This window comes from Columba livia, chromosome 22, assembly GCF_036013475.1.
Source record: "Columba livia isolate bColLiv1 breed racing homer chromosome 22, bColLiv1.pat.W.v2, whole genome shotgun sequence".
Classification (NCBI taxonomy): domain Eukaryota; kingdom Metazoa; phylum Chordata; class Aves; order Columbiformes; family Columbidae; genus Columba; species Columba livia.
This window is the reverse complement of record NC_088623.1, coordinates 2,151,896-2,166,042: the sequence shown is the minus strand read 5'-3', so window position 1 is coordinate 2,166,042 and position 14,147 is coordinate 2,151,896. Positions and strand designations below refer to the sequence as shown.

The following is a 14,147-nucleotide window of genomic DNA, read 5'->3' as shown; positions in this document are numbered from 1 at the left end:
GAGCATCCCAGCTCTAACCCACCCCAGCTCTAACCCATCCCAGCTCTAACCCATCCCAGCTCTAACCCACCCCAGCTCTAACCCATCCCAGCTCTAACCCATCCCAGCTCTAACCCACCCCAGCTCTAACCCACCCCAGCTCTAACCCATCCCACCTCTAACCCACCCCAGCTCTAACCCATCCCAGCTCTAACCCATCCCAGCTCTAACCCATCTCAGCTCTAACCCACCCCAGCTCTAACCCATTCCAGCTCTAACCCACCCCAGCTCTAACCCATCCCAGCTCTAACCCATCCCAGCTCTAACCCACCCCAGCTCTAACCCATCCCAGCTCTAACCCACCCCAGCTCTAACCCACCCCAGCTCTAACCCATCCCACCTCTAACCCACCCCAGCTCTAACCCATCCCAGCTCTAACCCATCTCAGCTCTAACCCATCCTAGCTCTAACCCATCCCAGCTCTAACCCACCCCAGCTCTAACCCACCCCAGCTCTATCCCACCCCAGCTCTAACCCACCCCAGCTCTAACTCACACCATAGTCTGCCAGCGGGCCAGGTCCAGTCTGGCCTGACCCCCACCATGGGCATCACATCCCTCCTGTCCCCTCCAGATACTCTGGGAATGGGGATCTCTGTGATTTCCCCATCACCAGGGCAGCCAAAATCCTTCTCAGCTGCCTTGACACACATCAGGGTGGTTCAACAGGCATTGGGCAAGTTCTAAACACAACCCCCTGGAGTGGGTCTGGGTGCTTTATCCATGGGAATGCCTTCATGGCAAAAATACATCCCAGTGCAGGACCAGTAACCCTAAGCCGGATCCCTTGTGGGTCTGTAACAACTGCCCTGAGCATCCCACTGCCCAGCCTTACCTCTGCACGGGTACCAGTGAGGTCCCGGGAGCCAAGGGGAAGCTGGTGGGTGTCTGGGAAATGCTCTTTGGGGGCAGAAGGCTTTAAGGGGGCTCCAGCGCCCACCCCGGGGCGGGCAGCGTCGGGAGGAATGTGCCCGGCGCCCAGCAAGGAATGCAACACTTGTGAGCTGCTATTTCGGCAGCCGCGGCCCCGGCCCCCTCTGCCGCTCCCCCTTCCCCCCCAGGAGCCCATATAAGCCCAAGCTATTGTGTGGCCTCAGAGATTTGCTATTTAAAACCCTCCAGACTGAGATACGTGAGTACCCGAGGGGCTGACACAAGCCAGCCAGCTGTCACTTTTCTAGGGCTGGGGACACTGATAAGAGGACACAGCCACGAGCAAAGGACCAGACCCTCCATTGTAGCCCCCAGCCCAGGCTTGCTCAGATGCTGCATGCATCGAGTCCAAGATGCTGTAATGAGAAGGGAAGAGTCTCAGGCTGCTTTTACCCACACAGAACACATTTGTGTCAGATTTTTGCCTTTTCTCCTCTTACTAGAAGAAATGAAATGAACTATTCCGGCTCCCAGCCCCAAAGATGGTCACTGGGAGTGTCTTAAATAGAGCAACTTTTATTAGAAAAATAAAAAGACACAGAGAAAACCAGGTCATTTCCAAAGCCCAACAAGCAAGATCAGATCCAGGAGCAGTAGTAGAGTCCCACACCGGATTCGGACACCGCAATTGTTGCTCAAGGCACAGCTCTAGCCCATTGAATGGCCCCAGCACAAGTGTCTGAGCATCATTTTATGGGCTGCCCACAGTGCCCTGAAGCTGGACTTAAGAGAGCACCCCACATCCCATCTGGATGGGCTCAGCAGCCGGGGGGTGCAGAATCAAGGCTCTGCATAGGCAAAGGGCAAGGAGGAAATGGTTTAGGGAAGGGGGCAAAAATGGGGCACTCAGCTCCATGCAACCTAAAAAATAGAGTTGTGGCCAGGCCACCCCTCCCGTATCACTGAGAGAAAGGGGTCACTGTTTGTAGAGGGCAGGGGATGGCAAGGGTAGGGGGGAGAAGGCCAAGGCTCTGGCTCAGCTGCATGCTGGAGGGAAGCACCAAGACCATCATGTCCATCTTTCTTCCATGAGGCATCTCCAAGCTGCACCAGTGCACACGTGACTTGACAAACACCGTTTGCCTTTGGTTGGGTCCCTCCAGCAGTGACAGCTTGGGAGGGGGGAGTGACATCTGCCTGTCCCACCTCACCCCATATGAACAGGCAGCAGGGACTGCTCTGAGCAACCTGAGCTGGGTGAAGATGTCCCTGCTCATGGCAGGTGGGTTGGACTCGATGAGTTTGAAGGTCCCTTCCAACCCAAACAATTCTATGATTCTGTAATTCTATTACATGATCCATGGACATGCAGCTGAATGTCCCTTGGCCAGGCAGCTTCTTGCCCCACTGGCATCATCCAGCTGCAAGGGAGACGAACAGGTTGATCCCCTTTGCTAGAACAGTTATGAGGCACGGGCAGAGATTAGGAGCAAAACACCAAAATGTTGTGAGGAAATGAGGCAAGAGCCTGCACCCAGCGTCTGCAAGAAGCCTCCAGGCCTGGGTGCTCCTGCACAGGCAGTGAGTCAGGACTGGGGGCACAGGAATAACCTTCCAGCCTTCTTGCTTCCCATCCCATGAGCAGAGGACCCTGGCGACCTGGGGTGCACCTACAGGTGGTGCGGGCATTCTCATGGCAGTGGGCTGCTGGACGGTTTGGTAGGGCTGGGCTTTGATCTTCAGTTTTTCCCAGATTGTCTGATATTACCACTGATGTTATTACAACTGGAAAAGAAAGCGAGGAACAGTGAGACTGTGCCTGAGGCTGCAAACCCCGCAAAGGCAGCTGCTTTAACCAGGACCACACTTCTTCCAAACAGGGGATGGGACAGGAAGGCATCCCCTAAATCCCATCACATGCTACTTGCCTTCTTCTCCCAGATCAGACTTCCCACCCTTACAGCTGTCTCCAGTTGTCCCCTCCTGCTGAGTCTCCCAAGTCTTTGGGTCCTAGATGTCCCCCACGACCCATCTCACCCCCATAACCTGGTTCTCCCACACCTGCCCCACACCAGCGGGCAGGTCCCAGCTCCGCCTATAGCTCAGAGGATTCACCAGCTTTCAGAGCAGCTCCATGTCTACCTTGGTGTCTCCAGGGGTGTCCCCAGGCTGCTTCACCCAGACATCACGGTTTGTCAGGCTGTTTATTTTCCTGATGTCCTGCAAACAGGAGAGGTGTCAGTGGCACAAGCAGGTTCTTCCCACGCATCATGTGCAGTGTTGCCTTGCTCTGACTTTAACCAAACCTTGAGCACACATGCCCCAGGCAAAACCAGCAGGTGGAGATGCAGATGCTGTACCTGGTAAACCCTCCAAACCAAGTGCAGCTCCAGCTCACAGAGGCAGAGGGCAGCAGGCGTTATTACAAGAAAAACTGATAGAGGAGCTGCAAGCTTTACCCAGGGGTGACCCCAGGAGCAAACCCTTTCCTGGCAGACAGAGCCAGCGCAGTCTCTGGTGCAGACACGTCTGGGCAGCACTAATCCCCGCAGCTCAGCGCAGGGGGTGCCCGGACCTGCCTGCCCGGCTGCAGGGCTGGGCTGGAGCTGCCCCTCCTGGTCCCGTACCCGGGCAGCTGCAGGAGACTCTGCTATGAGCAGCAGCAAAACACCTTGTTGCTGTAAACAGCGATAGGGGTCTGGCTGAACCTCTCCTTTCCAAGTACAGCAAAATAATGTAAGGCCAAAGGGTCTTCTGTTTGTCTCCCTCACATCCATGTCCATGCAGCAGTCATGGTGGCAAAGTGGTGACACCTGAGTCCCCTCAGCTGGGCACTTTGACACCACAGCCACAAGACACCCCACTTTTGGGGGCTGGGATACACACAGTGGTGCAAATTGCTCCAAACCCGACATGCAGCAGGACCTCTCAGTGCACACACGGGTCTCCAAGCCCCGCAGAGCCCAGCACTGAAGGACTGAGCATATGGTTCATCTCCAGTGGCCTCCAGATCAGATCTAGTCCTTCAGACACTGGTAGAGATGGATCATGCTGGGGTGATCTCTCACCGGTGGCGGGGCCAGGTCCCCTGCATGTCCCCTGGGACATACACCCCCCTGGTATCTGCTCCTTCCTCACTGCACCATGGGCTGGGAGCAGCTGCCTTGGGCACTTTGGGCTCAGGATCAAGGCACAGCAACAAGCAGAGCCCCAACATCTCACCATGATGGCCCTGCAGCACCAAAACCTTTGACCCTGTCTAAGGTCCTCTCGGACCCTTTAACGGTTTCAGACAAGGGTTCATCAGCCCTTCCATCCTCACCAGCGCAGGTGCAGGGACACATCCTGCTGTGCTGCCTAGCCTCAGGGCTCTAGCCCTAGGTGTCAGGATAAGCCAGTACCTTGCTCTTTTCCTCCTTGGCAGGCTCCTGAGCTCGGCTGATCCACAGATTAATGCGCGATGTCACTGATCCCGGGATTTTCAGATTGTCCTGTGGCACAGAGAGGGACATCAGGTTTATGGCAGCAGCTCTCCCACTGCACCAACATAACCTGCGACAGTCCCCAGGGCACGGGGAGACTGAGCAAACCTGCATCAGGCAGAGCCCAGCCTACACCTTGGCTCCAACCCAGCTCCTTAAATACCAGCGCATCAGCATGAACCCACACACCGCCAGAGCAGAGTTTCGGTGTCAGCCACTGCCTGAGCCCAGCCCAGCCCAGTCTGGGCTCAACAGGCACCAAGCTCACACCAAACTGCATCCGGGCAGCAGCTTGCTGCGCTGTGCTTTTGTGTCCAAAGAGGGGAAGATTCGCCCAAAAAGCTGGTGCCTGCCCCAACGCAAGCTCCTGCTGGAAGGTCATTGCTCAGGCCAGCTCTTACCTTCCTGACAGCGAGCGGCTCAGCCTTGCTGGGAGCGCTTCCCTCGAAGAAGTTGCGCTTGCTGGCCACCCCGTCTGAGGACAGCAAGAGGCTCTTCTGAATGGTCAGGGATGATTTCACCACCTCCGAGCGCTGGGAGGAGAGAGAAGCATCAGCAGGGGCTGCGCTGCACCCCAAGCGGTAAAAAGCAAAGTCCAGCTTCCGGCTTGTGCCCCAAACCCATTGGGGTCTGTCCCCTCCCTGCCCATCACCAGTTTATGGGCTTGCTCCATTGCTTCCCCCAGCAGGACCATGCAACATCCCCATGACCCTCTCCAATGGACATCCCCTCGGTGCTCCTAAATCCCTGAGGCCAATCCCTTTTTTCTACCTTGGCACCACCTTAGAATCATAGAATTGTTTTTGTTGGAAAAGATCTTTAAGATTGAGTCCAACCATTAACCTAACACTGTCAAGTGCACCACTGCCCCATGTCCTGAGAACCTCATGTCCGTCTGTCCAACCCTCCAGGGATGGTGACTCCAGCATTGCCCTGGGCAGCCTGTTCCAATGCCCCACAGCCCTTTGGGGAAGAAATTGTTCCCCAGATCCAATCTTCTTCAACCCCATTAGTGCTGGTTGTTCAGTGCAGCTCAATCCCTCTCTCCCTTCCCTATTCTGATCCAGATCACCTCTCTCCCCACACATCCCTCACACCAGCCCAGCTGTGCCAAGGGATTTTGATACCTGCACAGCTGAGTTGTACTTTTCCAGCTTCTCCTCGATGGTGCTGCTGCTCCCTGGGATCCTCAGACTTGCACTGGTGAAGAAGAGAGGAGGGAGTTGAACACAGCCTCCTTAGGATGCCCTGGGACTCAGCCCATGGTCCTGGGAGGAGAAGACCCCATCCAACCCAGGCACTCCTCCTGCATCCCTCCGCCGAGTGAATCGAGGCAGCTCATTCCCTGCTGGTGACCGAGATCTCTGGGTATCACCACATTACTGGGGCCACAATGTACACTGAAAACTAGCTCTGAGCTCCTCAGTTTTCCCTGTCTTCACCACTGCCAGGTCTGAACTGCATCTTCATCGATATCAGTATAAGCTTTCCTGTAGTATGCATTCATGCAAGCCTAGCGTCCTGCCTCACTTTCACAGGTGAGGGCGGGCATCCTCTCCACTCCTTGCATTCACACCTGAGCCCTTGGTTCCTCAAGGGTTTTTATGCCACCTGTCCAAACCTTGCCATGGAGATGTGGAAGACTGCTTGATCTGGCCACCAAAGCCAGATCAGGTTGCTCATGGACCTGTAGAGTGGGTGTTCTTATCTGCAAGGATGGGACCCTGTTGTGGTGCTGCACCGCTCAACACTTAACCACTCCTGTGCAGACACAAGCACCAGTGAGAAACTGCATCAACCAAGAGAGAGCAGGAGCCAGCTGGGGGATCTTGTGCAGATGCAAGCTGTACGTTGGACATTGTCCTGTCCCCTGCCCAATCAGCCAGGCACTCCAGGGACCAATGTTCAGCAGACCTGTGCCAGGGCACTCACTAGCTGGTACCAGGTCCCATCACCTCCTCCTCCCTTGGAAAACAAAGGATGACAAATCCTGCCAAGCAAGACCAAAGTAACAAGAAGAGAGGTGCTGACCTCCTTGAGAGAGGGCTTTGGCTGTCTTCTTTCTGTTTTCTTGAGATCACCTGGAAGACACAAGGAGAGAAGACATCTTTGGTTATCAAAGATAAATATGGGAGAAACTGTCTCAGATTTGTCTCCCTCGTTTTCAAACAAGCTCCATTTTCATCCACACCAGAACTTATATCTCAGAGCCCTTCAGACAAGAGACATGTTGTAGTGCTAGCAGTTTTATTCGCAATAAAGCATCATGACTGTCAGCTAAGCCTGGCCAGTCAGCCCTGATTCACAGCAGGGAGGATCTCAAACAGCTCTTGGCTTTCCCAGCCTCTCCAAGCACTTTATTCCAAAGATCTTTTTTGAACAGTCTAGAATTTAAGATATTCTCAGAAATGTAAAAAGGAACAGAAAGAAGGATTGATTTTATTTTTATCCTGTGCTCTCAGAGAAATGCTAGAGGGCAGATGGTCACTCCTGTGAGTCTTTGGAAAATCTGAGGACAACAAGCTCCCTGTTTTCTCATCACTTCCCACAAGTTTCCATGCCAGCACAAAGCATACGAACATGGACGTGTTCATCATCACAGGCCTTTGGTCAGGCACAGCACATGGAATTGGAGAAAAGGCTGAAGCAGAACTTCAATGCCCAGATTTTGAACATACTATTGGGAACAGGTTCTGCCACATAACATGGAGACCAAAGCAACCCACTCGCTTTAGCTCTTACCCGAAAGGAGACAGTTCTTGGGCTGGTTCGTCTGATGGAGCTGCTGTAGGTGACATGAGTTGGAGAAGTATCTGACTTGTCTGCAGGTTCTTCTCGGGTGAGAGACAGCTGTATTACCTCCTTTGAGGGATTTCTGGGTTGTTGCTGAGGAAAAAGCAGACGTCCAATGCATCTCTGCAGAGTCTGCAGAGAGGCTGAGGCACAGGGAGCAGAGCAGCCAGGGTGAGAAGCAGGTTTGGAGGCAGGAGTTTGAGAAGGAAATCCTACAAACCTTGGCTATCTCAGATATGCAAAGCCCCAAACACCTCCTCAGTGAAAGCATGATGGCAATCAGTAGGGGCTTGCTGGAGGAGGTGATCAAAATAGTACATGCAAGGGAGGGAAAGGATGTGGTGAGACCCTGTCCACCACCTCATAGATTACAGCTCTCAGAGCTTCCCCCAAAGCCCATGGGTCCCATTTCCCTCCTGGTAATTTTGGGCTCTCCCTCTCTCTGCTGTCCTCCCAGCACGCAGGAGCTCTCACCCCAAGGGCTGGTGCCTTGTCTGTTCCTGCTCACCTGCTGGTCTTGTGATGCGTTCACCACCAAGGCGGTCTTCTCCTCCACACTGCGGCTTCCCTGCCTGGTCAGGATCTTCACTTCACGCAGCCGGCAGCCCCCCAGCTCCGGCGATGTCCGCTTTGGCGGCTCCCCCACCTCCTTCCTTGGCTCCTCCCGAGGTGTCCCCACACCTTGTCCCTCTTTGTCCCAGAGACGTCCCTTCACCACTGCCTTCTTCTCCGAGGCTGGCTCCGGGTGCTGGTGTCCTGGTGGGTTCCCTCTGCCCTTGGCTGCATCCTGACCCCGCTCGCCATCCTGGATGTTCTCCTGCCCCACACGCGGTTGCGTCCCTGTCCTCGCACGGCTCAATCCCACCCCTGGCTCCTGCTGCTCCTTCTCCTGCCTCAGCTTTGCAGAGACAGCCATCGGGGCCCTTGTCCTTCTCCCTTCTTGCGTCTTCAGTGCCTCCGAGAGCTTACGCTCCTCTCCATCCTCTGGAGACACCAGCTTCACCAAGGACTGAGGTCTGGAGACAGAGACAAAATGAGGGGTCAACGTCAGCACCCCAGGGCCAGAGTGATGGATTTTGTGCTGCATGTCAGGTCAACTCAGATGAAAGGCTCTGGGGGGACATAAAAATCCCACCTGTCTGAAACACAGAAACACCTCTAGAGCAAGAGTGCCACTGTGAACAAAACCCTTCTGAATATTGGACATTTCCAGGATCAATTTAGGGAGTAGGATGGGTTGTGTAAGGGCAGCCTGATCTCAGGGCACCTCCAAATCCCAGCTCCCTGCAGCAAGGGACTTAGGGAGCATCCCTGGAAAGCCATTGGGTCACCTCCCCACTTCAGCAAAGGCCACACAACATCACTGCAAGGTTCATGGGAGGAGGAGGAGGAGATGAGCCAGGCTCTGCATGCTCAGCTCACCTGTCCTGCAGAGTTGGTTGGGTGCCTGTCTGCTCTTACCTGCTCCAGATCCCACCAGGGCATGGCCAGCACCCCCCTGAGCTCAGCCCCGGCACCAACCCTCACCCTGGCACGCCGTCTCTCTGTGCCATGGGACATGCCAAGGCCCTGGACTGAGCCCACCAGAGGTACACCCCTCTTCTCGTGTTCCTCCCTTGAAACCCATCCTTCTGCCCAAGGGCTTGTTGCACCCTTGCTCTTCCCACAGCTCAGCCCACTCGCATCCACAAGAGACTCTACCAGCTGCAGCAGCTTTGGCTCAGGGGACCCCAGGGAATGGCAGAAGATGTGCCAGAGAGGGTCAGTGGGACATGAGGAAAAGGTTCTTCACCCAGAGGTGCTGGACAGGCTCCCCAGGGAGGTGTCATGGCCCCAAGCCTGATGGTGTTCAAGAATCAATTTAACAACACCCTCAGACACATGGTGTGAAGTTTAGGGTTGTCCTATACAGACAGGAGTTGGACTCCATGATCCTTGCAGGTCCCTTCCAACTCAGGACATTCTATGATTCTAGGGTTGAGAAAAACAAGGCAGCAAGCTGTGAACCATCAGCATCATGACAAAGACAGAGGCTGGCAGGACCCCACACACCTGCTAGAAGCTGGACTGGTGTCTTTCCCAGGTCTAGGAGGTTCTTCATCTGTCGATGAGGAGGACAGCAGGCTCCGATGCCTTCGCCGGCGCTCCCTTTGCTGTTCTTCTTCATCCTCAAGGGTCCTCTGCCTGGCCAGGCTGTTTGGGATGAAACACAAGGAAATGGTGAGGCCGTGTCCTCCACAGGGAGCTTGCAGGCAAGAAAAGAGACTGAGACACCCTTGGGCAAGGGCCAAGGGGCTGATGGACATTGCCATCCCCACCTGCATGGGGGCTGGAGGAGAGGGACGCCAACGCGAGCAATGTGTGGCAAAGCACCCTCGCTCCACCCAGCTGATGCAGGCATTTCCCAACACAAGCACTTGGCTTTACAACTCCTAATTTGTTCTTTTGGAGGGAGCACTCATTTAAAAGGAATCCCTACATTAAGCAAACCTTCCTAGGCAAGGATATTTAACCTGTAACTCATCAAGACCAAGACCTGAGAGCCACCACACCAATCTCAACCACATGAACTGGGAGGGTAACCACTAGTGGCAGAAGATTTTAGCCCCAACACAAGTTGTGGCAATGGCATTTTAATTTTTATTGAGCGAAAAACCTCAGACGCAAAAGCATCAGAGGCTGAAGGGTAAGCACTGCTGACAAGCTCAGCCTGGAAACAGGGACAACGGGAGCTCCTCTTCGACTGGGAAGTGTTTATAATCACAGATTGTACCAGAAAGACAAGGTTTGTAATCATCTTTAAGGAGTCATCTTTAAAGATTTTATTTTGCACAAGCCAAATATATATTTTTTTTGATAAAATGTCAGCCTGAGTAAAAACTCTTTTGGGAAAGACCAGTTTTCCCTTCCTTTCTTTGTGCAAAACTTGCCCACCCGCTCTATTGGTGCATGAACTGTGTTGGAAAATGTCTTTACTGGCTGGATTGAGCTTTTCTCGACACTGTTCATTTACTTAAAGCTATAGTCCTCAACCAGCTGTAAACACATGCACGGGTCCCAGTGGAGGTCCCCACAGCCCCAAGAGCCCTCCCTGGCAGGATCTGTCCCTTCACGGTGACCCAGCTCTGGAGCTGGCACTCTGGTTTCATCCAGACTCAGAGTTTACTTTGAATTTGACTTTTAAGAACATGAAAGTCAGAGCAGGTCCGGGCCTGTGGTATCGCCGCTGCGGACACGGTGACTTGCAGCATGGTTTATGAGTTACTGTGTAATGAAAGCTGGGTCATAAATTAAACCGCATTACCCCCCGCAAATATTCACGGCTTCTGTTCTTCCTGGTGGAGGGAGGCGGGGGAGGGCAGAAGGGTCAGCAGAGCAGAACGGAGAGTGAAGGGAGGACGGGTCCTGGCTGACACTCAGCGCCTGTTTGAGGACAGGGCGATGCTGGGGCTGTGCTGCCTTTCCCTCCATCCCCATCTCCCTCTGTTCCCCCAGGCACCCTTCAGACCCCAACAGCAACGGGACCCACATCTAGGGGGCTGCAGGGTAGTCCCTGATGCTGCTCATGGCACCGGGCAAGACGGGGATGGAGAAGGCTGCGAGTTGCCCCAGGGAGCCCATGAGCATCCCCATCCAGCTCTCACCACATCGGGGACACCTCCCTGCTCAGCTCCTTGGGCCTGACCCTGTAAATATTTGTGCATGGCTTAGCTGCACTGGGAAGGCAGCACGGTTTTGTTTGCACGGCGTGGTGTGATCTCCCAGCACGATGTGCTGCAGCAATCACTGCACACACACCTTCCCACCCCACAAAGGCAGCACATGCATGGGGACGTATGCACGCAGCTGCCTCTTCTAAGCACCCTCTGCATGTCCCTCGAGCAGTGACAGCACAGTGCTAACGCCACTTTAGACCCTGTGAGAGATAGTTACTTCTTCGCTTTCACATGCACAAGCTCCTTCAAAATGAAAATGAGATTTTCCTGCCTTGAATTCACTTGGCTCCTGCAGAGGCAGCACATAATCTGGCATTATCAACATGCAGTTTCTCGTTATTAATAATTAGGTAAACCACCCATTAGGCTCTGGATTTGCTTTGCAAGTCTTTCCCTCCTGTTTTCCAAGAGGGATTCATTTCTCACTGTCTTACCTTTTTTAACCTCAAAGAGATGAATAAAAAAAGATCAGCAAGTCTGCCCCTGCCTTGTCCTCTCCTGCCCTGTTAATCATTAGTGCTGAGATATCTGACATTTGTGCTGTTTCAGTGAACGCTGTCTCATCTAATGAGAGAGGAGAAACTGCCTTCCCAGGTTGTGAAACAGCCTGGGCGCAGGACCCCGCGGGCTGGCGTTCGGGCAGGTCTACGCTGCAGAGGAGGATCTGTTTGGGGCTGGGATGCCCTCTGGATCCCTGATGGAGACAGGGTGTGTGCCAGCAATGAGCAACGGGGTGGCACTTAATTCCCATTTCTGGGCTGGCTGTGGTGGGTGTCCTACCCTAAATACCGGGGTTTGCACTGAGGTCTTGGAACCAGCACATCCAGGATTTCTGCTCCTTTTGGTGGGAGATCACGGCTGTGTTTGAGTCACTGTCACCCCGCCCGGGCAGCTGAGGCTGGTGGTGCCTGTCCTGGATTCTGAGGGGTTGGGGGTGATCCCCACATCACCCAGGCTTTGCGTGAGCCCCTGACTCACCCACGAGCCCCACCTGCCCCTCCTTCATTGGAGACAAAATCACTTTTTAGGAAAGACTGAGCAGACTGGCAAACGCCGCGGGGCTGGGGATCATTCAGCGGCTGCCGATGAATCAGGGCTTGCTCAGCGCCGGATGGGCAGAGGCTGCAACCTCTGCATGGCGGAGTCGGGACACGCACCCAGGGGCTGTATGGATATGGGGTGAGTGAAAAAACCCCGCAGCCAGCTCCAGAGCAAGCCCACAGCCCAGCCAGCCAGCTCCTACCCCAAGGAAAGGCAAACCAGACCAAAAATATACCCAATATGGGGCAAGGATGCATTTCCAGAGCCATTTTCCTGCACAGTGCTCACCTTCCCTGTGCAGCAGAAATGAACTTGTCTCTGATCTTGCCCACCCACGAGAAGCTCTAGCAGCACTGAGCACTCGCTGGGGTTGGCACCTCTCTGCAAGCACCAGCCCCGCGGTGGCTGTCCCCTCTTCCCATCCTCCCCAAGACCCCACCATGCCGGCAGCCCCCCCTCGCCCCCTTCACCCCACCGGTGGAAAGGGTTAAGCATTAAACCACAGCACCTACCTGGAGAGATCCGACCAGTTCCTTCTGCTAGAAGACATTCCTGCTTTGTGTGAGATTCAGAGAGCCCCGAAAACTTGCGTGAGCATCAAGGCCAAGGGGCTGTTGGACCCGCGGAGATCTGCGCTGCACAAAGACTCCGCTCCCCGAGGAGGGAGGAACTCCCTGCAAGGTTATTTCCCTGTGCACCTTTACCCTGCCTGCAACCCGTTTACCATCAGGCTGCATCACATGGTTTCTTATCTACCTTGACAGAGGCAAGGCTGTAATTTGTCTACTAGCGGTGCCGCGCAAAAGCCGCCCTGCCCAGGAGTGCCACACAAAAGCTAATCACTCCTGTGCCAGGGTTCGAGCGGAGACCCACGCTCAGGGCTCCATCCGTCCAGGTCTCCCAGGGTTTCGGAGACAACTCCCTGCAGAGAACCTGTTCTACCAGCCACTCTCCACCAGTCAACAACTCCTCCAGCACTGGCGGAGGAGGTGAATTACCTTGGGCTGAGTGGGAGGAGGCTGGCTCCCAGGGATCCAAAACAGTTATTAAAACACCTCCGTCTGGGTGCAGTCCAGTGTTTTCTGAAGAGCATGGGAGCCTGCCCCGCTCCTTTCAGCCTTTTCTGGACATCTTGGATTGACACATCAGGGATTCTGTGTCGTTGTGAGCTTTGCTGCAGTAGGGAGCACTCATGAAGGCTCAGAGTACCTGGCAGATGCCTCGGGGGCTCCAGTTTTTGGGTGCTGAAGCCCTGTGCCAGAGGGGGGCTGTCTGTCCAGGCTGGTCCCATGCCTGGACCCATCCATCAAACCTGTCGTGCCCACCAGGCTGGTCCTGAGACCCTGACCCCCCAGATGTACGCAGGGCAACACTCTCCTTCAAAAGCCAGGTGTGAAGGCAATGGGGGGGCTGTCTCATCGGGGTGACGGGGGCATCCAGGCACAACAGAGCCAGGTGCAAGCCTGGTTTCCGCCTGGGGCCAGTCCCACCACACCTCATGGCCAGGACACAAGGACAGGGCTCTGAGCAACCTGAACTGGTGAAGATGTCCCTGCTCATGGCAGGGGGGACACTGGGGGAGCTGGGAAGGTCCCTACAACCCAAACCATTCTATGCTTCTATGATCCTGGTGAGACCCATCCCCAAGGGACTGGTTATAAGGCTGGGCTTGCCACGCATTCGCCCAGCCTGGGACCTGAGAACCAAAGGAACTATTTTAATCAAAGGTTCCTGACTAAAATCCCATTTCTATAAGATAGCCCTATGTAATGAGCCATCTGCTCCAAGGAGGCCTCGTTATCTGGTTTTCTTTCTTCTTGCAGTCATCAGTTGTCTTTCAAGTGTTTTCATTCGTACAGGAAAAAAAATTACCTAAATAACTTTGCAAGTGTCCTGCTAATTGCTGACAAACTATATATAGCAGTTCGACATCAGCAAGTTGCTATAAAGCAATAAACCTCTCTCGTTAATGCATAGTGAGCACTTCAGTTGCAAAACTCGTTGCCAAAGGATATCACTGAAGCACAGGACTTAACAGTAACGGTTTAGACCAAACATGGTGAAAGAACAGCCCCAGCTAGGATCTACACAGCAAAGGAATATAAAACTTCATGTTTTATGATTCCTCTTCTTGTTAAGATGGAGAAATTCTAGACAGGCATTTAGCGACAGGGGATTAGGCAGAGGACAAGCCTCGATGACAC

The 14,147-nt window shown here is 54.2% G+C and overlaps 1 protein-coding gene across 1 annotated transcript; it reads right to left on the bottom strand.

The window, feature by feature from the left end:
- Positions 1–1,467: 1,467 nt before the first annotated feature.
- Positions 1,468–12,912, bottom strand: LAD1 (ladinin 1). Its single transcript, XM_065038278.1, has 10 exons — positions 12,456–12,912; positions 9,239–9,379; positions 7,695–8,202; positions 7,136–7,279; positions 6,425–6,474; positions 5,521–5,593; positions 4,795–4,926; positions 4,313–4,402; positions 3,054–3,131; positions 1,468–2,696 (listed from the first exon to the last, which is right to left on the bottom strand). The coding sequence occupies exons 1-10, from the start codon at positions 12,491–12,493 to the stop codon at positions 2,691–2,693; spliced, it is 1,260 nt and encodes a 419-aa protein (XP_064894350.1). The 5' UTR covers positions 12,494–12,912; the 3' UTR covers positions 1,468–2,690.
- Positions 12,913–14,147: the final 1,235 nt, after the last annotated feature.